Genomic DNA, 21,882 nt, shown 5'->3' on the forward strand with positions numbered 1-21,882 from the left:
AGTGCCCTTGCTCAATCTTTCTTTGCAGCCAGGGCCCAAGAAAACCCAGCATGTTGAAGTGAACAGATAAAACATCTCTCCCCCCCCCTCCCCCACTCCAAAAATAAACTGCCTGTTCGACACTAAATTGTTTAACAAGTCATTTTGCCAGTTAAAACGGGCGAGGTTTTCCTGTCCCAGGAGCTCTGCCCGACGTGCTCTCTCGTCCGCGCATGCGTGGCATGGCGGTCAGAGCCAGTCTCTACTGCGCATTGAGCTGTGACCGAAGTGCTTTGACCGTGCTCTCTCGCCCGCGCATTTGCAGCACGAAGCATATCTTCTTGGCCTGTTGTAATTAAATTTTAAACTGCCCCTGCAATGATGCCTGGGACTTTTTTCTCCCTTCCTCCCCCCCCCCCCCCCTTTCAATGTGCTGCTTTGCTCTGCTTAGAGCAAAATCACCTTCTCAAACAAAATTTTTCCATTTCAAAACAGTTTCAACAAACTTTTCTCTCTAGTCATCTGGAGGCTTGGGCTTCTGCCTGTGCAGCTGCTTAGTACAGAAAATCCCACTTCTTCCAGAGCACGAGCTCTGTAGCTGGTTGGAAGACAGATTCCAGTCTGGACTTCAGCTGTCTCTTCCCCCTTCCCGCCATTTATACTTTATTAGACCAAGGATACAAATACAAAAACACAGTGTAAACAAATATCATTTCCTGTATGATCAAGTTTCTTGACTAACATCCAAGGACGCTTTACAAATTACCTATCCCCCTCCCATTCCTCTGAACACAAATACAGAGAGGATTAGCTGGAATGTTTTGATACATTAAAAAAAAAAAAAAAGTTCCAGTACCGCTACTTGCAAGAACACCATATCTCTCTGAATTGGTGTTAAATAGCTCATATAATGTATCATCTATATACTATGAAGAAACGTCCTTTGAGAAGTTAGATTCACTTTTATTCCAGAAAACCAGTTTGCTACGTGCCGCACTCAGAAGATGTTAGCAGTCTTTGTATTAGGTGATCATATATTCGAATAGACTAAAGAAAAATCTTAGAATCCCATGGAACAGATATGGACAGCATATCTCTATTCATTGGATATCCTCTTCCAGAAGTCTACAATTCTTATACAAGTCCACCAAATATGGTAAAAAGTCCCCACATCTCCACAATTCCTTTAACAGTATTTATTTATTTTTAACTTTATATTCCGATGTTCCTGAATAGTATACATATTGCACCGGTTTACAAAGAACTTAACTGTCGCCGAAGGCGGATACAAAGAACATGTGGTACAGTAAAAACTGATAAAACAATGAATAAAAGGTACAATGAACATGAGCAAACATTGAACGTGTGGTACAATAGAGATCTACTGAAGATAAGAGTCAAAGGGCTATACGTGATGACATTTCAAAATAAAATAAAAACTTTGGAAGCAGGGGCGTCATAACGGGGAGAACTGGAGTAACTTATAGATAACAGGTAGGGTTAAACTTAGCTAGCGAGCAAGTTCAAAGGGAAGAGACCAAACAGAAATGCATTAGGAGCGAAATAGTTTACAGGTTCATGGAGGGACTGAGAGAAGACTACTAGCAGCGTATTGATCAGCAGCCAGGTTGAGGAACAAATGTAGTCTCTGGCTCCTGGTGTATTTGAAGAGCTGGGGGATGTATGGAGAGCAGGTAAAGTTAAGAGGGATTATAGTTGGACATGACCAGTAGGGTCTCGGTGAAAGGATTATCTATCCGCAAAAGCCTGGCTGAAAAGCCATGTTTTCAGCTTTTTTTTGAAAACCCGGTGGCAGGGTTCTTGGCGGAGGTCCGGAGGGAGTGAGTTCTAAAGGGGAGGACCAGCTGTGGACAGGGCACGCTTCCTTAATGCGGTTTCAGCCGGGGGGGGGGGGGGGGGTAGGGGTATACCACCTATACAGTATTTAATAGTTTCTACTATTAATGAAAATGACAAACTCTCGGCCATTGCCATGAAACAGCAATCCTACATAGATTCATTGAACACTTCCTTAACATCACTCTCCCAGTCCCCAATGGGGCGGATTTTAAAAGGGTTACATGCGTAACCGCGAAATCCCGCTCCTGCACGCACGTGCCAAGCCTATTTTGCATAGGCCTGGTGACGCGCGCAAGCCCCGGGGCTTGAAAAAAAGGGGTGGGGGCGGGACAGAGGCCTCCGGCGCAGCGGCGGTGCTGGGGGATCGCGCGCCGGCAGTCAGCCAGCGCATACAACCTATGCCTGCCCGGAGGCAGGCGCAACTTATTTAAGAAAGGTCGGGGGGGGGGGTTAGATGGGGCAGGTTAAGTAGGGGAAGGGAGGGGAAGGTGGTGGGGGGGGGGGGGGCGGGAGGGAACGGGGAAAGCCATCAGGGATCCCCTAGGGTTTGGCGCACGCAAGATGCACAAGTGTGCACCCCCTTGCGCACGCCAACCCTGGATTTTATAACTCGTGCAGCTGCGCGCAGATGTTATAAAATCGGGCGTAGATTTGTGGGTGCCGGTGTGTACCTCTTAAAATCCAGCCCAATATGCTTAACCTTATTTTGAATAGGAAATAATATATCCATTTTAGAAAGCACATAGCTTCAAAAGGAGAAAAGTTACCAGATCTCAGGGAAAGACTGTGCCTAATCTGTACGTTCTAGCTGTCTTTTATACAAACTTCATTTGCTGCTTAATTCACCACTACTGCCTATAAACATCAGTAGGTCAGTTATCTTTGTAGGAGCTGCCTTCTCTTCTAGTAGGGCCTCATGTCAGCTCTCCACTGAGTCTAAGCTATATTCTTGAGGGGAGTTGCTCTGTACCCAGAATGCCTTGCTTAAGGTGGACCAGGACTAGACAGCTGGGACCAGTTTTCAAAGTGCTCTGAGGATTTCTCTGGTTCACAGTGTCACTAGATGGTTTTGTGAACCCTTGCTGGCCTGAAGGATGCTGCCTGACAAATCCCAAAAATGCACTTTGCATTGACCTGAAAGGGGTTGCCATAGTGGCGGTTTTCTCTTCCTTACTCCCTGCAGCTAAGCACATTACCTGCAGTGTGCCGATGCACGTTCAGCCCCAATGGAAGTAGAATTAGTGGTGTGCATTCGTTTGCAACGAAAGAGGAAATATCATCTTTATTTCCTCTTTCGTTGCATTTCAGGAAGCAAACAAAACAAAAGGGAAACCCACGAAATTTCGTGTGGTTTTTCCTATCTGTTTTTTTTTGGGGGGGGGGGGGGAAGAGGGCACATTATTTAAAAAAAAAAACAAAAAAAAAAAAAACCCCTATACCCACCCCAACCCTTCAAGTTTAATTAACTACAACCCCCCCAACCCTTCCCCCCCAAAGACTTGCCAAAAGTCCCTGGTGGTCCAGCGGGGGTCCCGGAAGCAATCTGCTCTCAGGCCATCGGCTGCCAGTAATCAAAATGGCGCCAGTAGCCCTTACCATGTGACAGGGGCTATCGGTGCCATTGGCCGGCCTCTGTCACATGGTAGGAGCAATGGACAGCCGGTGCCATTTTGATTACTGGCAGCCGATGGCCTGAGAGTGGGAGATCACTCCCGGGACCCCCGCTGGACCACCAGGGACTTTTGGCAAGTCTTTTGGGGGGGGTTGGGGGGTTGTAGTTAATTAAACTTGAAGAGTTGGGGTGAGGGGACTTTTTTTTTTTTTTGTGTTCCAGAAATTGGACGAAAAGTTTTCTGATCCAGGGAGTGGACTAAAAAGGCCTGCCCCGGACTCGAAAACAAAACCCTAACCAAAAAAAAAAAAAAAAAGTATACACACCCCTATGTAGAATCCAAATGTGGAATACTAATTAGCTTTACAAGTTGATACTCATCACCAGAATGCAATGAAAATAAATGTAGAATTCTTGAAAAAGAAGGTGCTTACAAATTAAGCTGGTGCTTTTTATCTGTTCTCGTGAAATGTTTTGGAGAGCACAAAGATTCTAAAATGTTGCCCCTCTCCCCAACTAACATCTGCATTTTCTGTTCTGCTTGCAGAGAGAGCAAATGTATGCAGCACAAGAAATGTTCAAGACTGCAAACAAAGTTACCAGACCAGAGAAAGCTCTTATACTTGGGTTCATGGCAGGATCCAGAGGTATGCATAAAACACTAAGACTTTATAATTTCATGAGTTATAAAATTATGTAAAACTTACAGGACACTAGTATGATTCAACTAAGCTTTTTGTCTAAGAGGGGTGCAATATTTTTTTAGGTCTATCTTGTAGGTGAAAGTGATTTGCCTCATAATGTACTGTCAGATTTTACCCCATCATACTCCTGGGAACAGAATATTTACCTGAATGTAATCAGCTTTGAAGTATTGAAGCAGAATAAAAAAAAAATATAGGTGAAGTTTAAAAAATGGAAAATATGAATGGAAATGGTTAAAGGATTTTTGAAAACTTTTTCTTTTATAAGAAAAAGGAGTCCCTGTAGTGAGTACAATCATTTTGTATTGTATGCATAATTTACAGCCAGTGTAGAAAGCAAGTCTTGTAGGAGCAGTTCACTAAGACATGTTCATTATAGAATCATTAACTTTTTTATGATTCAGACCCCAAAAGTGTGTGTGTGGGGGGGGTGTGTTTGTTTTTTTGGGAGAAGGAGGGATTTGGAACTTTAAGAATATTATTTACAAGAATACCTGGTAATTTTAGAAGTATGTGATCTAAAATCAGTAATACACTTTTGGATTACTCTACAAATATCTAAGTGTATTCTGTGGATTCGCATAGATAGGTCTTGTGCTGTAGCATGTGGCCTTATGAATATTCCCAAGATCAGTTCTGGAATGCTGCACTCTAGTTGTAAGACTGGTGAATGGGCAACAGTTCTTTTTCCCACTGCTGCTTGCATTTGTGTATTATCTCACTTGCAGTGTCTCTTCTGTCTCATGTAAGAGTCCTGGGATTTACAGCCCTCAGGTACATTACTCCGCTATTTTCTGCCTGAACATGTTTGGTTCCTGAGCGGGCTGCTATATGCAGTTTCTTTGCTTGGCTGCCCCCTTTCACACAGCATTTGGGCTCACTAGACCAAGAGGTCACGACAAAGGATATAGTTGGAGAAGGAACTTGTATCACTTTTTTCTTTTGTGATCCTTAGGTGCTGGTAACATAAGATTTTTGTTCAACGCTCCATGAATCTTAAACTCATCACTTTAATGAGTTTAAGTGGGTTGCATTCTTGTGAGCGCATTGGTATCTTAAGATTAATAAAGCCTCCATACCAAGGTAGACTCTCAAACAGCTAACTGGTATTGTCCAGAAAGTTGTTAAAAAGGTGAAATATAACATGGCAGATAAGACCAAAATGGCCCACCCAGTCTGCTCAGTAGCGATTTGTATATGTATCAACCCTAATTAGTGCCAAAAACCCTAAAAAGGAAAACTATATGGTATAAATACAAAAAATTTTAAAACATTTTTAACTATATAAAATTTTTCTAAAAATTACAAATTGTTTAAAGTTATCTATACGAAATGTTAGCTAAAAACATTCATATCTCTGATTTCTTACACAGATCAATACAAATGACACCACAAGATAAATATACTTCATTCATACCTCATACAACCCATTCACACACACAGCCACCTCAAATAAACTGAGGAGTCACCCGCCCAGGAATAATAAACAGTGAAACTTTCTCAGACTATGTAGGACAGATTTTTAAGAAAATAAGAAGAAAAAATCAAAGGTCCATCTTTTTAATTCTTGACATGAAACATCTTGTAATCAGCTCAGCTCAAGAATAACCAGTCTTCAAATGGATAGAGAACCAGCATCCAAAGAATTTCTTGGATTGTAACTGGCTCTGAGCAGCTTCAAGATGGATGCCAAAAACTGAACACTCCAATGAATGGTTTCAGCATCAATTCTACAGTGGACAAACTGTCCACACGGTGATTAGTTATTTTATTAGCCAGGTTTCAATATAGATCCCGTTGCAGGTGGAACATCTACACAATGACCAAATTATTAGCCCCATAAGGCAAACTACCTGTATATCCTCCAAAAACTCAAATTATTTATTTTATTTAAAATCTTTTCTATACCGTCGTTCAGTAGCTTACTCTCTCAACGGTTTACATAGAGGCACATATAGTAAATTGTACATGTATCTGTTCCTATTATTGGTAATGGAGGTGCCTTTAGGTTCGGTAACATAGTTTCATAATAATGGCTAATTGATCAATGTTGTCTAATCTGACCTTTGACTACAATAATACTGTTGGATTATACATTCAATTTAAGAGGTGCAATAAACAAACTATAACATACATACATATAATGTGCTTAGTGCTGTATAAAGATTTTGTGTATACAGCTTTCAGCGTTTCTCTATTTCTCGCTCTTTGTGGAATGCTTCTTTATAGAGCCATGTCTTTAAGCTCTTTTTGAAGGTCTTGAAATCTCTCTGTAGTCTTACTATGGAACACCATGCCCATAGATGTATCGGCATGGCCAAAGATAGTGCTCTTTCTCTGACTTGTGTGTGTTTTGCAGTTTTGACTGAGGGGATGGTTAGGAGGGCTTTGTTGGCAGATGTCAGGTTTCTGTGTGGGACATGGACGCGGAGTACTGTGTTTTAGCCATTCGGCTTTTTCGTCATGGATTAGTTTATGTATTGTACAGAGGGTTTTATATTTTACCCTGTATTCAATTGGCAGCCAGTGTAGGTCAGCTAGCGTTTCAGTGATATCTCTTTTTCTTTTGCCAGTCAGAATTCTTGCGGCTGAGTTTTGGAGTGTTTGGAGTGGTCTTATTGTCGTGTAAGGTAATCCTAATAGCAGGGCATTACAGTAGTCGGTGCTGGCAAATATTAGAGCTTGTAGAACAGTTCTGAAATTTGATTTAGTAATGGTTTAAGTTTCCTGAGGACTATTAGTTTGGCATATCCTTCTTTGACTTTTAATATGTGGTGTTTGAGGCTAAGTTCTGTGTCAATTATTACAACGAGATTCCGCACTTGCTTGGCTATTTCAATTTTCTGATTGTTTTATTAGCAGTATTGGAGATTGGATGACGGTCATGTTTTTTCGTTCTAGATGGAGGAATTCAGTTTTTTCTATGTTAATGACTAGCTCCATTTGGTTTAGAAGCTGTTTGATGTCAAGGTACATGATTGCTAGGTTTAGTGTTTTTTCCAGTGAGTCTTCGATTGGTAGTAATATTTGAATATCATCGGCATTATATGTAGTGTATGATACCCAGGCCAGCTAGGAGATGGCACAGTGGAAGAAGGTAGATATTAAAGAGTGTGGCGGAGAGTGCTGATCCTTGTGGTACTCCAGTTACTAGATTCATTTTTTCTGGCAGCATGTTTTTATTTGAACTTGATAAAATCTGTTACTTAGGTATGAACTGAACCAGGCTTTAGTTTTTTCCTTTAATCCAATTTAGTCAAGTCTTTTTAGCAGTATGTCATGATTTACTGTGTCGAAGGCAAAAGATAGGTCAAGCATTAGTAGGATGTAGTGCTTACCATTATCAAAACCTCTCATTATGCTAGCAGTCAATGAGAGTAGTAGTTTCTGTGCTGTAATGTTTGCGAAATCCATGCTGTGAGGGGTACAGTATATTATTGTTGTCGGTGTTCAGCTAGTTGTGTTTGAACAATTTTTTTCTGTTAATTTTGCTATTAGAGGAAGATTTGAGACTGGTCTGTAGTTACTCAGTATAAGTGGGTCACTGTTTTTCTCTTTTATTGGTTTAATAATTGCTCCTTTCAGGTTATCTGGTAGGGATCCTTCCTCTAAGGATAGGTTTATGATTTTTGTTAATGTGGGGGAGACTATGGGCCTCATTTTCTAAAGTATCGCAGGCCTGCGATACTTTAGAAGATGAGGGGCGGGGGGAGGGCCTGTGCTAGCCGGCGATTGCACAGTCGTGGTGCGATCACTGCCGGTTTAGCACCCAATAGCGCCACCATAGGAGGTGTAGCTATTGGGAGCGAAAGCTGCCGCGAAAAGGCACTTACCTTTTCGCTGTCCATGGCGTCAGCGCAGAGTCGGCCCCGGTGACGCCCAGACTCCTCCTCTTCCGGGGCCATCTCCACCCCTATCCTGGTATCGCACGCAATAAAGGGACTTTTCGCATGCGAGCGGCATGGAAAATGAGGCCCAATGTTTGCTAATGTTTTTATGTCGTTTGGTATGGTGTCAATTCTATGTGGGGCTGGGTTTATCTTTTTTAGCATAGCTTCTACTTCAGGTTCTGTTGCTTCCTCAAATATGGACCACTGTGCACTGTCTTATGTGCATTTTGATTTCTTGTTTTGTTGTGTTTGGAATTTTAGTTTTGAGGTTTCTAATTTTGTCATCGAAGTACTGAGCTATTTCGTTATATTTGTTTTGTTTTCAGGTAACTGTAGGAGCTTCTGTTGTATCGTTGTTAAGCTTTTTGACTCTGGTGAATAACGTTCTGGGATTATTTGAAAATTTTTCATCTATAGTATTGTTTGTTTGCATCGAGGATTGTTTGTAGTAGGCTAGGTGTTTTCTATATCTAGTTAGGTTCTCATTTGTTCCAGATTTTTTCTTTTTTTCTCTTTTTCTCAGATTTTGCTTAGTTTTTTATCTTTTGGTTGTACCATGGGTTGGTTTGTGTTTGGTTCTCTGAGAATGTTTCATTGGGTTAATTTCGTCTGCTATTTTGTTAGTAGTTTCTATCCATGTTTTTGTTGCTGTATGGCAATCCTTGAAATCCAATTTTTCTACTTTTTCGTCTGATTCGTTTCCTAATGTTTCAATGTTAAATGGCAGTCGATACTTAAATTCTATTGGTTCAAGTTTATTTTACCTGGGGCGTAGTATATTTAATGGTGGATTGTATTAGAAAATGGTCAGACTATGGAATTTGTGAGTAACTTGTTTTAATGTTCTCTAGGAAGCTACAATTTATGATAAATTCTATGCCATAACTTGTACTTTATTGATTAGTTATTCACAACGTTTATAATTATGATGGACCCATCTTATCTTGTGAATATCCAAAATTAAAATGAACACACTCTCACTCTGGGGAAACCTCATAGGGCCGCTAGGGGCTACAAGCTTATACATACAGCTCTAGAAGGTGCTAGGGCTTTTTAATCATTGGAATCCCAGAGCTGATGATTCTTTGAAGAGCTATCATATGCATAAGAGTAAAAAGTCCACTTAGGACCTTTTACATTTTATATTACCAGTCAATTACCAGTCCTGTAGTATTCAAGTCAGATCATGCCGGTGTATTTTGCATAGAATATCTTATGCGGTCTACGTGAAGTCACTGCACATCATGTTTAAAGGCTGTCTTACACCAACTCATTGACCACACTGCATAAAATCAAGTTGTTTACCAGTTGCATCTGCCAGCATCCAGCAAATCCTGTTTCCCTGAAGAAGGATCTTCCGAAATATTGCAATGTTGGACTTCACGTAGACTGCATAAGATATTCTATGCAAAATACACCGGCATGATCAGACTTGAATACTACAGGACTGGTAATTGACTGGTAATATAAAATGTAAAAGGTCCTAAGTGGACTTTTTACTCCTATGCATATGATAGCTCTTCAAAGAATCATCAACTCTGGGATTCCAATGATTAAAAAGCCCTAGCACCTTCTAGAGCTGTATGTATAAGCTTGTAGCCCTTAGCGGCCCTATGAGGTTTCCCCAGAGTTTCAACAAACATTCACTCTTTTGAACTGGATCTCGTGCAATTTAAGTATATATTTTTATAGTTGTGATGGACTGTTTGCAGTTACTCCTTCAGATCGAGGTGTTGTTAAAACTTTATTGAACTACAAACAATGTTGGATATTTCAATTGTCATGGCGCCCAAAAGATATGTGACCATATTGAATGGATGTTCCTCCTCTGAACTTGGTATTTCAATGATTGATCAATTTACAATATACATAGTCTCTGACTGCCTTTCATTCAAATAAGAGATATAAGTAGCTTTTAAAGATGGCGGATCCGAGAGGAGGGATGCCGGTAGTATCGTACCTTTGAGCTCCCATTTGGTATTGCTTTTACCTTTTGGACATGTCAAGTTACTTGATGTTTTTCCCGGTTGCTTTGTGTTGAATATATTTATCTGCTCAGCATTCAATGGTGTTTATCATAGAGACACATTTCAACCATTATTGTTTCACTTTAGCACAAGAGATTAGCCTATGACATGCTCCTGAGGAAGAATATCCTCTTTGAAACACAAGCCGTGTCTGGCTATAGGCCAAATATGGAGAGCATACACTTAGCGGTATAAGCAACGATTCAGGACTTGTGCTATAACTGAGATGTCCATTTGTTTATTTAGATTAAATGTGAAATGATTGCAAGAAAAATGAAAGCATTGTCAACCAAGATTTTTTGGAGAGAGCTTGATTCTTTCAAGAGAAGACAAAAAAAAATCTCTGAAAAAATATATTGAATAAAGGGAGACAGCAAATTTATTGTATTATCTAAAGCCTATGATTACAAACTACTTTGGGTATGTTATTCACTTGTAGGGATACCAGGCAAGTTCAAAAGAGAATCGCAAGTGATTTTTAAATACTCAAGAAGTTTGAGGTCTTTCAAGTGGTAAATAAGGTTTTTACAGATATATGGCTATTTAATCAATTAAAGAAATATTGCCATATCTTTTCTCAGTTATTTTTCTTGTATATAAACTACCCAAAAGCAAATTTCATTGTCATCCTGCTAGACCAATTCAGACATGTAACCTTGACATCCTGCCAGCAGAGAAGACAATCCTTTTCAGTAACATCACTGCTATTAAGAATTTGCAGCACAGGCATTTGCCAGTATTTTCTGTCTCCAGCAGATAAATGCTAGGCTAGGGCAGCAGAATACCTTGCTCCCAGGTTTTGGGCTCCGGGCCTTTCATGGTAGAGCTAATTTTTGTTTTTGTTCCCAAGGCATCAGTCTTCAAATTGATTTCCCTGGTAAAGCTGGTCCTTCTGTTCCTAGGGCAAACTGACTGTTCCTCTGGTAGAATAGGTCCGTTGTCCCCAAGCCTGTCCTGGGGTCCACCAGCCAGTCGGGTTTTCAGGTTATCTACAATGAATATGCATGAGAGAATTTGCATGTTATGGAGGCAGTGCATGCAAATTTTCTCTCATGCATATTCATTGTGGATATCCTGAAAACCCGACTGGCTGGTGGGGACCACTGGAATAGGTCATAGCTCCCAGGGGCTGGCTGTGTGGTTGAGCAGATTTTGTAGGTGGCTTCCATGTTCCATCTGGACCTGGTTTAACCATGGGGGTAGTGGAGAGGAGTCTGGAGTTGTCAGAGCAAGGACCGTCTGTATTGGTGGTTTTGCTGCTTCCTTATCTACTAACCCACTCCCTGTCTTGTTCTCCTTATCACAGTTTGTAAAATTTAAAAAAAGCAAAATAGAACTTGCTGGCTGCACTGCTGAGGCTGTATAGCATGTGGGTGTTTGGAGAGGCGGGTAGTACAAACTTCAGCTAATTGGGATATTGAGCAACTTTAGCCACCCTTAGAGTGGCAGGGTGCCATTTTTCTTTGCTTGCCATGATGATTCAGAGTAAAAGCAGTCCTTATGGCTTCATGGCAGAAAGGGGTATGGGAGCTGGCACAAGGACAGTTCCCTTTGTCCTATATGTGACAGTGACTAGTTTTTTGGGGGGAATGAGCAATGCAGAAACACAGATCTTTCAAACGCAGGAAAGCCACGGGCAGTGTAAGCTCATCTCTCCCTCTACTACAGCAGCAGGATGATGGAAACGCTTTTATATTCTGCAGGTGAATCCATCCTTTCTTACCTCTGTTTCCAATCTTTCCTGGCCTGAAACACACAGCCCTCTGGTGGTTGGCCAGAAGGGGGAGGGATTTTGGGAACCTCATCAGGGTTATATCTCCCTCTCCTGAATTTGTATCTGTGATGCACCAGGCCTTCTGTGCTGTGCAGAAGCCTGGTAGAGAGGGGGCCTCAGGGTCTGCATGGCCAAGTTCTTTTTGTTAGGATTCTAGTGCCCAAACACCTTAAACAGGTGGAAAGTTTTGAACCTATCTGAAAGTCATCCTCTCCTCAGTTTGGGACCTGGGAGGAAAAGAAGACTGAGGCGGATAGCCTCTGGATGAGTTTGGAGGATGTGGAGCTTTCCTCTCAGGGTGAGGATTCTTCATCATTAGGCTGTTTAAGGAAGAGGGCCTTGCTCTCAGAATGGTAGATTCCAGAGTTGTCTCCTGAGAGTTGTAGAAAATCTCAAGGGAAAGACCTTCAGTGGCTTTCCCACAGGGCTCTAAATTGGCTTTGTATACCTCAGTTGAAGTTCATATTACACATTTTTTTTGTTTTTAATTGCCATGCAGTCAGCTGAGGCCAGTTAAGGTTCCTCTTTTATTGATCTTATCAATTTGCGTGCAAAGTAATAATCAGGTTACAGTCATGGACCAAATCCAGAGAGCTCTGAGTGTTGCAGATGAAATTAACTCTAAATATGAGCCAGAAACAATGACAAGCTTTCAACTAATCAACCAAATATCTCTATATTAGATTCCTAGAATTTATACTTAATTCTTGTAACTAATACCTATGCATAAGCTTACATTTTGTCTACATGTTTTAAAGGACAATTTAACCAGTAAATAACTTCTATATAAGGTGAAACTTTAGCCTCTAAAATATATATTTAGTTAAACTCTATCATGCAATAGTTATACATCTTTGGTTCTCTGGCCTTTTAGCCTGTTTCTGCAATCTTAAGCTACCGTGCAGTCTCAGATCTTTGACAGATGTCAGTATAACTAACAAGGGAATCCAAGTCTAGAGTCCAGAAATTTGACAGGCTGACCCCATCCCACGTGTAAGGCATTTCCTCTCCACAAGGCAATAAAACGCATGGTCATATTGGAATGGAAGTCCCCCGAAGGGTGTCTCAAAGAGATCAAGATTTTGAACAAACTGTATCCTCTTCTGACAGAGGACAAGGAAGGCTGTTTTGAGAGTTCCTGGCCTGAAACCAGAGAATCGGTTATGATCTGCTAAGACTATATTTTGGTTAAGGAGGGCAAGGCTCTTAAAGATCCTCAAAGATTGAATCCCTTTTAAAGCAGTCTCTCTGATGCAGCCTTAGCTGTCCAGTCCTCCATTTGTGGAGGCTGTGTGCCTTGATGTGCAGGGTGCAGCAGATCCCAGAGAGTTTGGAGGTGGTCCAATTAGAGTCCAGGGCTGCCTTTTTTGGCAGATGCAATGAATTGCTTTATTAGTCCTCTTATTTCTTTTATTTTTTATTTTTTTTAGTCTTTTTCTGCATGGAGGCTTTTATGACTGTAATTGGGCAGCAGATGCAGCATGTAAGGCCCATCTCAGCAAATTTTTATTTTAAAGGACAGTTATTTGAGGAGGATTTGGTGAAGTTAAGAATCTGGGAAAGTCTCCTAGAAAGCATCGCTTGTTTGATCTTCTACATGGGTAGAAGTCATGACTGCTTCAAGAATTCCAGAGAAATGGTGGTCTACTGAGGTGATCAGGTTTTGAAGTAATCTGTCCTTTTATGGTGCTAGAAAGAAAGCTTCGGAATGAAATGCCAGTCTTCTGGGACCTTCAACTTGGCCCACTATGTCTGTGACGCAGTCTGGGATACAGCCCCAGTAGGTGGCTGTATCCAGAAGTTGTTATGGAGTGGACCCATATTTTGGACTAATAGGATCTAGATATTATGCAGAATGGATCTTCCCTAGAGTTCACCAATCCCATTTCTGATGCCTTTATAGTGTCGTCCTCCCCTCATGGGTCAGATTCCAAAAGAGTAGCGGTAAAAGCTGATTTTGAAGACGCTTTAATTCAAAATTGTCGTTTCAGTTATACTCTAGGCTCAGGGTCTAGGTTGGCACTCCATATACTTAGTGATTCTGGAGAAGGATGAGTCCTTCCACACACCGTTTAGATCAAGAATGGACTGGGATTCCTGTTTCCATATGAAATCTCTTTGCTTTGTCATTGTGGCAGTGAGGCAAGGGGAATACTTCATATCCCTGGATCTTTGAGACTTACTTTCACAATTTCATCTGGAAAGATCAGTAGAAATCTGTCTGTCGTCCCCCCCCAATTTTTTATGTTGTAGGGAAATATTTCCAGTTCAGAGCCCCTTTCCATTGGGCTTGCCACAGGACCAAGGTGTAGGTGGTAATCATAGCTGCCTTGCATAGAGAAAGTATGGTTTTGTTCATTCCTGGGCAATTGGTTTATAAGGGCCAAGTTATTTCAGGAGTGCCAGTAGCTAGGCTGATTCAAGTCTAAGAGGGTTGGGTGGTAAATTTCATAAGTAATTTAATTCTTTCTTAAATCTTGAATATCTAGAATCAGACTTCAATTCCAGGGCTGGCTTAATCTTCTTGATGGAGGAGTGATTAGTTGAGCTTCAAACTCAGGTGCAATCGTCTCTTGGAAGGCTCCCAGTGTTTGGTATTATCTCTAGCTCCTGGGTTCCATGGCAGATGCCCTGGACTTGATTCCTTTGGCTCGAGCTCACATGTTGGCTTTCCAGGTCTCTCCTTTTGGCTTACTGGTCCCCACAATCGCAGGATTACTATGTACATCTTTTCTGGTGTGAGGGAGAATCTGTCTTGGTGGGTGGCCATAAAGCCAAGGGATGAATCATCTGGTTCCACTGAGTCCAGCTGTTCCCACAATGAAGGTTTGTAGTTCCCCTCCATGGGGGTACTTGTAGATGTTTGTCTTCAACAATTTTACCTGGCATGGTCCCAGATATCTTCACAGTTGCACCCTAGATCTTACCACTTCAGTTTCCAATGCCTATATTGTCTCTCCATATATTTCACCCACCGGAAGGGTAGCTGTTTTTTTTTTTTAATTTATATTTTATTTGAATTTCAAAATAATATATAAAGAATAAGTCAAAAATTGAAACATGAATATCAATAAACATATTTCCAAAGAAATAAAGAATCCTACTTAGGTTATCTTCAACATTCATTATGCTAAGAAATAGAGAGACACAACAAATTAGTGGAGCAACTCTATAAGAAATTATAATTGAAATAAGATAACTATCTAGCCTTCATCTTTTCACTTTAACCTCCTTTACATATGGGGGCAATTAGGAGTGTGAATCCAAGTATTGCCTTAATTGCTCAGGGTAATTAAAAATATAACTAGAGTCTTGGTATATAATTAAACAACGGCACGGATATCTTAATATGAACCTAGCCCCTCTCTGCAATACTTCTGCTCTCATTGCTATAAACCTTTCCCGGTGTAATTGAGTGGGGCGGGCAATATCTGGAAATATTCTTATACTTTGTCCATAGAACAATTTATCCTGATTTCTGAAAAATAATCTCAAAATTGAATCTCTCTCTGTAAGGAAAACAAACTGGACTATTAATGTAGCCCTCGACGTAACATTCATCTCATAAGATTTTTCTAATATATCAGATTTATTTCAGTTTCTTCTTTTGAACTATTTAACATCTCACCACTCTGAGTTGGTAAGTAATATATCCTTGATAAAGCGGGAATAGAAGAATCTGCTTATTTTAACACATTTTTTAAATAACTACGAAACAAATCAGTTGGAGAGATAAGATTTCTTTGGAAAGTTAAGAAATCTTAAATTTGAACTTCTAGTCTGATTTTCAATACTCTCTATTCTATCCATACAGAATTTCTCTGATCTTAAGTTGGTTTGAATCTCACTATTATCTAACTTCTCTTTGACCATTTTAAAGTTCGCTTCCAATTTTTCCACCTTTTGTTCTACAACATGATTCAATTATAAAGCTTCCTGTATTCTGAGACAATGTATTAATTGACTTGTGCATTTGAATAATCATTTCCCCAATTTCTCTCAAAGAAAATTCTTTTGAAGTTATTACTTGAATTACATCCTCTCCTCCCCCCCCATAGTGTCCTCCGCTTCAGATACGGAATTATTCTTCCCCTCTAGTACCCTGGAACCCTCTTCCACGGGGTTCACCGGAGCCTCAGAAATACTTTCTGAGCTCCTCTGGGGACCAGAGTTAGATATTATTAAAGACTGTCCCAATGTTAAGTCAATATTTCTGACTTGCGGTGGTTCAGGTCTCACAGGAGCCCCGGGGCTTAAAGATGTTTCAAAGGGGAGGCTGATGACGTCAGCGGAGCGAGTGGTAGCTTAACCCACGGCTCCCGACTGAACCGGTGGGAATCGCCCTAATCTGCGGCCATCCAGGGCTCATTTTTTGCGAAAAACCCGGCGAAATTCAAGGCAGCACTCAGCCCATGTCGTGCCACAAAAAAGATATTGATTTCCACAAATTTTCCTATCAAAAAGTGGATCGTGAAAATCGGGCCGAAAAATCCAAGATGGCGGCCGCGACTGCCCCGGAGCTTTCTGAGGGGGAGGAAGATCGGAACGCAGCGGCCGACTCGGACATCCCTAATCGGGGTGAGTTTAAAATGTGGTTTCGAGAGTTGAGACACGACTTGCAGGCGTTTAAGAAAGAAATTCGGGAGGTGGTGGGAGAGCTCCGGGAAGAGGTCAGTGATATGGGCCGGAGGATTTTTGAGTATGAGACTCTCACTGAAGCCCAGGCAGAAGCAGTGAAAACCCTAGCTGCTGACAATAAAAATACCTCCCAGGAACTCCAGCAACTTGCCCTGAAAGTGGAGGACTTGGAAAATAGGAGCCGCAGGATGAATTTGCGATTCCGCGGCATTCCGGACACTCCAGAATACGCTGACTGCGTCCAGGTTATCTCCAAACTTTGCATTACTATTCTGCAAAAGCAGGAATCTTCGGGAGGCGATGGGTCAATTATACATCATACAGTGAAAATTGAGAGGGCTCATCGGGCCCTGGGACCTCGGCTTGCTAACAGAGTGAAGGACATTATTGTCTGCTTCCATGAATATGCTGTGAAAGAAAGGGTGCTGCTGGCGGCAAGAAAACAGGGGCCCATTATGCTGGATGGCCATGAGGTTCAGCTCTTTGCGGACCTTTCCCCTATTACGCTAAAACGGCGCGCTGAATTGCGACCTGTCACAGAGATATTGGTGAAAGAGAACCTCCGGTACCGCTGGCTGTTTCCTTTTGGGATCAGCTTTGCCTGTCAAGGTCGGACCTATAAAGCCCAGTCTCTCCGGGAAGCGGCTGGCTGTCTGAAGGAAGCGGGGCTCAGTGTTCCGGATTTCCCTTCTCCGCCCTCCCCCGCGAACCAACAGAGGGAGGAACCGCGATGGCAGAGGACGGGAAAGGGTGGAAAAAGATTGCGCCGTACTCCAACGCCGGAACCAATACAGCCGACAGCTGATACTACTTGAAGGGATCGGCGGATTCAGAAGTTTCTTCAGTTCCTGTTCACTGCAACCTGGATGGCTGCGTTGTTGAAAGCTGTTTATTTTTCTTTGATTCCCACCGGACGGGGCAGCGGGAGTTCTGCTGTGCCATGCCTCTAATCGTTGGGCTGTGTGCCCATCGACTGCGGTCGAGTGGGGGAGGAGGGGGGGGGGAATGGGGTTTTCTAATCTTGCAGGCCTTTGTGGGTTACGCTTTCTGGTATCCAATCTCTCTGGCGGGCCTGGTTCCTCTTATGAGGCCCTGGATTCTGCACCTATCCCCGGTTGGGCTGTGTAGCCAGTGTCTTTCTTATCATACCCTGCCATGACGAAGTTTCGGCTATTTTCTCTGAATGTGAAGGGATTAAACTCTCCACGTAAGCGTAAACTTTTGTTTAAAGACTTACAGAGGGGGCAGGTGGCCGTGGCCATGGTGCAAGAAACTCATCTTAAGCGACGGCATGAACACCTGATGCGTTCTCCGTACTACCCTCATCAGTTCTGGGCGGCGAGCTCCAAGTCTTCTCGCTATGCAGGGGTGGGAATTATGTTCCAGAAAGACTTTGCTTTTGAACTACTCAAATGTGTTGCTGATCCTGAGGGGCGATTCCTCTTGCTTAATATCTTGGTGGCGGGGGAAAAATACACGTTGGTTAACGTGTATGCTCCTAACATGGGTCAAGCAGTTTTTTTTACTAAGTTGCTTGGGACTGTACAGAACCATCTAGAGGGCCATCTTTTAATGGTGGGGGATTGTAACATTTTGCTTAACCCTAAGCTAGATTCTTCGGCGGGACGGGGATCTATCCCTAAGAAGGATAGGCGTAGCCTTATAACTTTCCTTCACCATTTTATGTTGGAGGATGTATGGCGATTTTTTCACCCCCAGCAAAGGGAATATACATTTTACTCCCACCCCCATAATCTCTATACGAGACTTGATTATATTTTTGTGGATAGGGGTTTTCTCCACAGGGTGGTCAGACCCGCAGTAGATGCCATTACGTGGTCCGACCACGCACCTCAGTGGGTGGATCTAATGTTTCCTCTATATGATAAGGGTCAGAGGTTTTGGAAGATGAATGATGGCCTTCTGGAGGATAAAGTGTTTGTGTCACAATGTAAGAGACGTATCCAAGAGTACTTACATCTTAATGAGACCCCGGATATTTCTCCTATAACTATATGGGACTGTTTGAAGGCGGTAGTGAGGGGAGAGCTTATCGCACGTGCCTCATTTGTTAGGAAGACTGAGACACAAGAACGAGTGGCCCTTATGCGTAACTTAGTGGCTTTGGAGCAACGGCATAAATTACAGCCCATGGAGTCCGTGAAGGAGCGGATTGACTGCTGTCGCTCACAAGTGGCAGCCTTGGATGCTGCTCAGATAGCGCTTGCTTTGGAGCGGGTGGAGCAAACGTATTTTGAGGGGGGTAACAAGGCTGGTAAGCTCTTGGCCAATAAATTAAAGGTGAAGCGCATGCAGAACCTTATTACTAAAATTAAAGATGAACAGGGTACCCCCCTTACGTCCAACGAGGATATACGTTCTCGCTTTCTTAGATTCTATGCCACTCTATACCAACGGAATCCTCATATTGTAGGGGAGGACATAGAGGCCTTTTTGCGGGATATTTCCTTGCCCCATTTAGTGGCCGACCAAAGCGCGGCTTTGGATGCTGTTATTACTCCTTTGGAGGTCTCCCTCACCATTAAGCAGCTGAAGGTGAACAAAGCTCCTGGTTTAGATGGCTATACAGCTCGGTTTTATCAATGTTTCTCGGCTGAGCTTTCCGGTCCCCTGGCACGGATGTTTAATGCCCTGCGAGGAGAGGGTCATTTAGCCGCTAATTCCAACGTAGCCGGGATCACCATATTGGCAAAGCCGGGCCGAGATGCCACTCAGTGTGGCTCCTACCGGCCTATATCTTTGTTGAATATAGACCTTAAGTTACTGGCTAAAATATTGGCCAACCGGCTTAATCATTATATAGCGCAGCTGATACATCCTGATCAAGCGGGTTTTATCCCGGGGCGTATGGCCTCCGACAATGTTCGGAAAGTCATGGATTCCTTATGGTGGGCTCAGCATAACAAGCTTCCATTTTTGTTAATGGCCATGGACGCGGAAAAAGCTTTCGATCTGGTCCATTGGCCCTTTCTTTTTCGGACTTTAGCCGCTATGGGTTTTGGCCCCTTTTTCACCCAATGGATACAAAGATTGTATGAGGAGCCCAAGGCATGCATAAAAGTAAATGGCGGGTACTCCACCTACTTTTCTGTGGAGCGGGGTACTCGGCAGGGGTGTCCGCTGTCCCCTCTTTTATTTGCCATCTTTATTGAACCCCTAGCTCAGAAGATTCGGGAGAATACGACCATCACTGGCATTGAGGTGGGGACCTTTTCGTCCAAATTGGCAATGTTTGCGGACGATGTGATTTTAACACTCACGCACCCTCTGCGCTCACTCCCAGTGGTCGTGGACCTCATAAAAGCCTTTAGTAAGGTCTCCGGATATTCCATAAATTGGGATAAAACTGAGATCCTCAATATTTCCCTTTCGGGTTCACAGGTGTCTGAACTTAAGGCAGCTTTCCCCTTTCGGTGGGCTAAGGATAAACTGAAGTATTTGGGGGTGTATATTGGAAATAAGGGAGATGCTTTTACTCTTAATTACCCCCCTTTGCTGGCCAAAATATACAAAGAACTGGAAGAGTGGAGCAGATACCACATTTCTTGGCTAGGGCGTATAGCAGCCTTTAAAATGAATATCTTGCCAAGATTATGTTACCTATTCCAAACTTTACCTGTCAGGGTGCCGGAGGTGCTGTTGGTGAAATGGCAAAGACGTTTTATGAAGTATATTTGGCAGGGCAAATGTCCCAGGGTGGCACGTAAGGTACTTTATCGCCCCAAAATACATGGGGGGCTGGCTGTTCCCAATTTGGTGTGGTACCATGCGGCAGCGCATCTACGTATAGTCGCGGAGTGGCACAGGTCGGAGAGGGGGAAGCCTTGGATAGCTCTAGAGCAAGCAATTGTGGGGATCCGTCCGTTATCCTCTTTGGTGTGGCGGCCTCGCTCGGATTGGCCTAATATGCGGGAGTTATCCCTGCCTATGCAGCATACAGTTCAAATGTGGTACGCGTGGAGGCGAGTTTTCTTAGGTAAGCGGATTGGGTCTATTAACTCCTCCCCCTTCTATCATGCGGATTTCCTAAACGGGAAAGCGCATAAGGTTTTTAAAGGCTGGCTCGATAGGGGTATCACTAATTGTGGCCAGTTATGGGATAATGGGAGATGGTTGCCCTTTGAGACTATCCAGACTAAATTTGGCCTAGATCCTTGGGATCGCTATCGTTATAGTCAGCTACAAAACTACAGTGCGCATTCCGGATTGAGGAGCGACCTTCAGTCTCCGGTATCTCTATTCGAATCGTATTGCAGGGCAGTAGAGAAAATCCCCAGTTTATTATCCAAAATATATAAATTGCTCAATCGGGATTTGCATTCCCCCCCGGCGTATGTTGCTGCGTGGGAAACTGATTTGGGGGTGACCCTGGCGACTGACGACTGGGTTGATATTTACTCAAAGATGGGGAAGGGTATCATATCCGCCACTCTCATTGAAAATGATTTTAAAATACTCTACAGATGGTACTACACCCCTGAACGTCTTCACCGTATTACCCCTCAGGTGTCGGACAAATGCTGGAAGGGTTGCGGGGCGACGGGTACCTTTTTTCATTTATGGTGGGAATGTCCCATGATATCCCGGTTATGGGAGGACGTCTCTGCCTGGCTTTCAACAGTATTGGGGGAGTCTGTGCTACTTACACCAATGCAGGCCTTTCTCAATGGGGACCTGGGGTCCGGGGATATGTATCTTTCAAGGTTTGTCAAGTTTGTTGTATCGGCTACCAGGTGTGTAATTGCACACCATTGGAAGGGCACAGTATTTCCCACATTGGCGGCTATTAAGGCGAGAGTGGATAAGGTTTATCATATGTGTAAGATAACAGCTCATAAACAACACAGTTTGCCCTCTTTCCAGAAGGTTTGGCAGCCATATCAGCGCTGGCGAGCGGAGCTTCTCGCTCAGTGAGTGTCACAGTTTAAAGATTGCGCACTAGTGGTTGCCTCTTTATTATTCTGTCCAGGGTACGGGGTTGATCTTGGGCTTTTTGTTATGCTATGTATACAGGCTATTGAGATTGGATGTGATGATATGATGGTTTCTGCAAGATGGGGGGAGGGGGGGGGAATAACACAATAACACAATAATTACATAGAAACTCATTTTTGTGTTTTGAAGTTTATTGCATTTTGGCATTTCACATTTGCTGCATATTTTGTCATGTATTTCTGTTCATGATGTTTCTAATAAAAATTTTAAATCGAAAAAAAAAAAAAAAAAGATGTTTCAAAGGGCTTGGGGCTCAATTCTTGCTCCAAGTTGATACCCCCTGCAGCCATCCCTGAGGAAATTGATGAAAACCTTCTGAAGGGGTAGCTGTTTTTACTATTGAGTAGCTTCCGCATTTGCAAGTGGCGGTTCGTTTCATGTG

The 21,882-nt window shown here is 42.7% G+C and overlaps 1 protein-coding gene across 3 annotated transcripts in view; it reads left to right on the forward strand.

Moving 5' to 3' along the window:
* The window catches only part of NELFA (negative elongation factor complex member A), a 101,480-nt gene that overhangs the window by 69,144 nt on the left and 10,454 nt on the right, over positions 1-21,882 (forward strand). For all 3 annotated transcript variants that reach the window (XR_003854979.1, XM_029592433.1, XM_029592442.1), the window contains exon 10: positions 3,999-4,098. Coding sequence is in view for 2 of the 3 variants with exons in the window: in XM_029592433.1 (XP_029448293.1) it covers positions 3,999-4,098 (100 nt within the window). In the remaining variant the exon portion in view is untranslated. The remainder of the gene's footprint in view (positions 1-3,998; positions 4,099-21,882) is intronic.

Source organism: Rhinatrema bivittatum, chromosome 1 (genome assembly GCF_901001135.1).
Source record: "Rhinatrema bivittatum chromosome 1, aRhiBiv1.1, whole genome shotgun sequence".
In the NCBI taxonomy this organism is placed as follows: Eukaryota; Metazoa; Chordata; class Amphibia; order Gymnophiona; family Rhinatrematidae; genus Rhinatrema; species Rhinatrema bivittatum.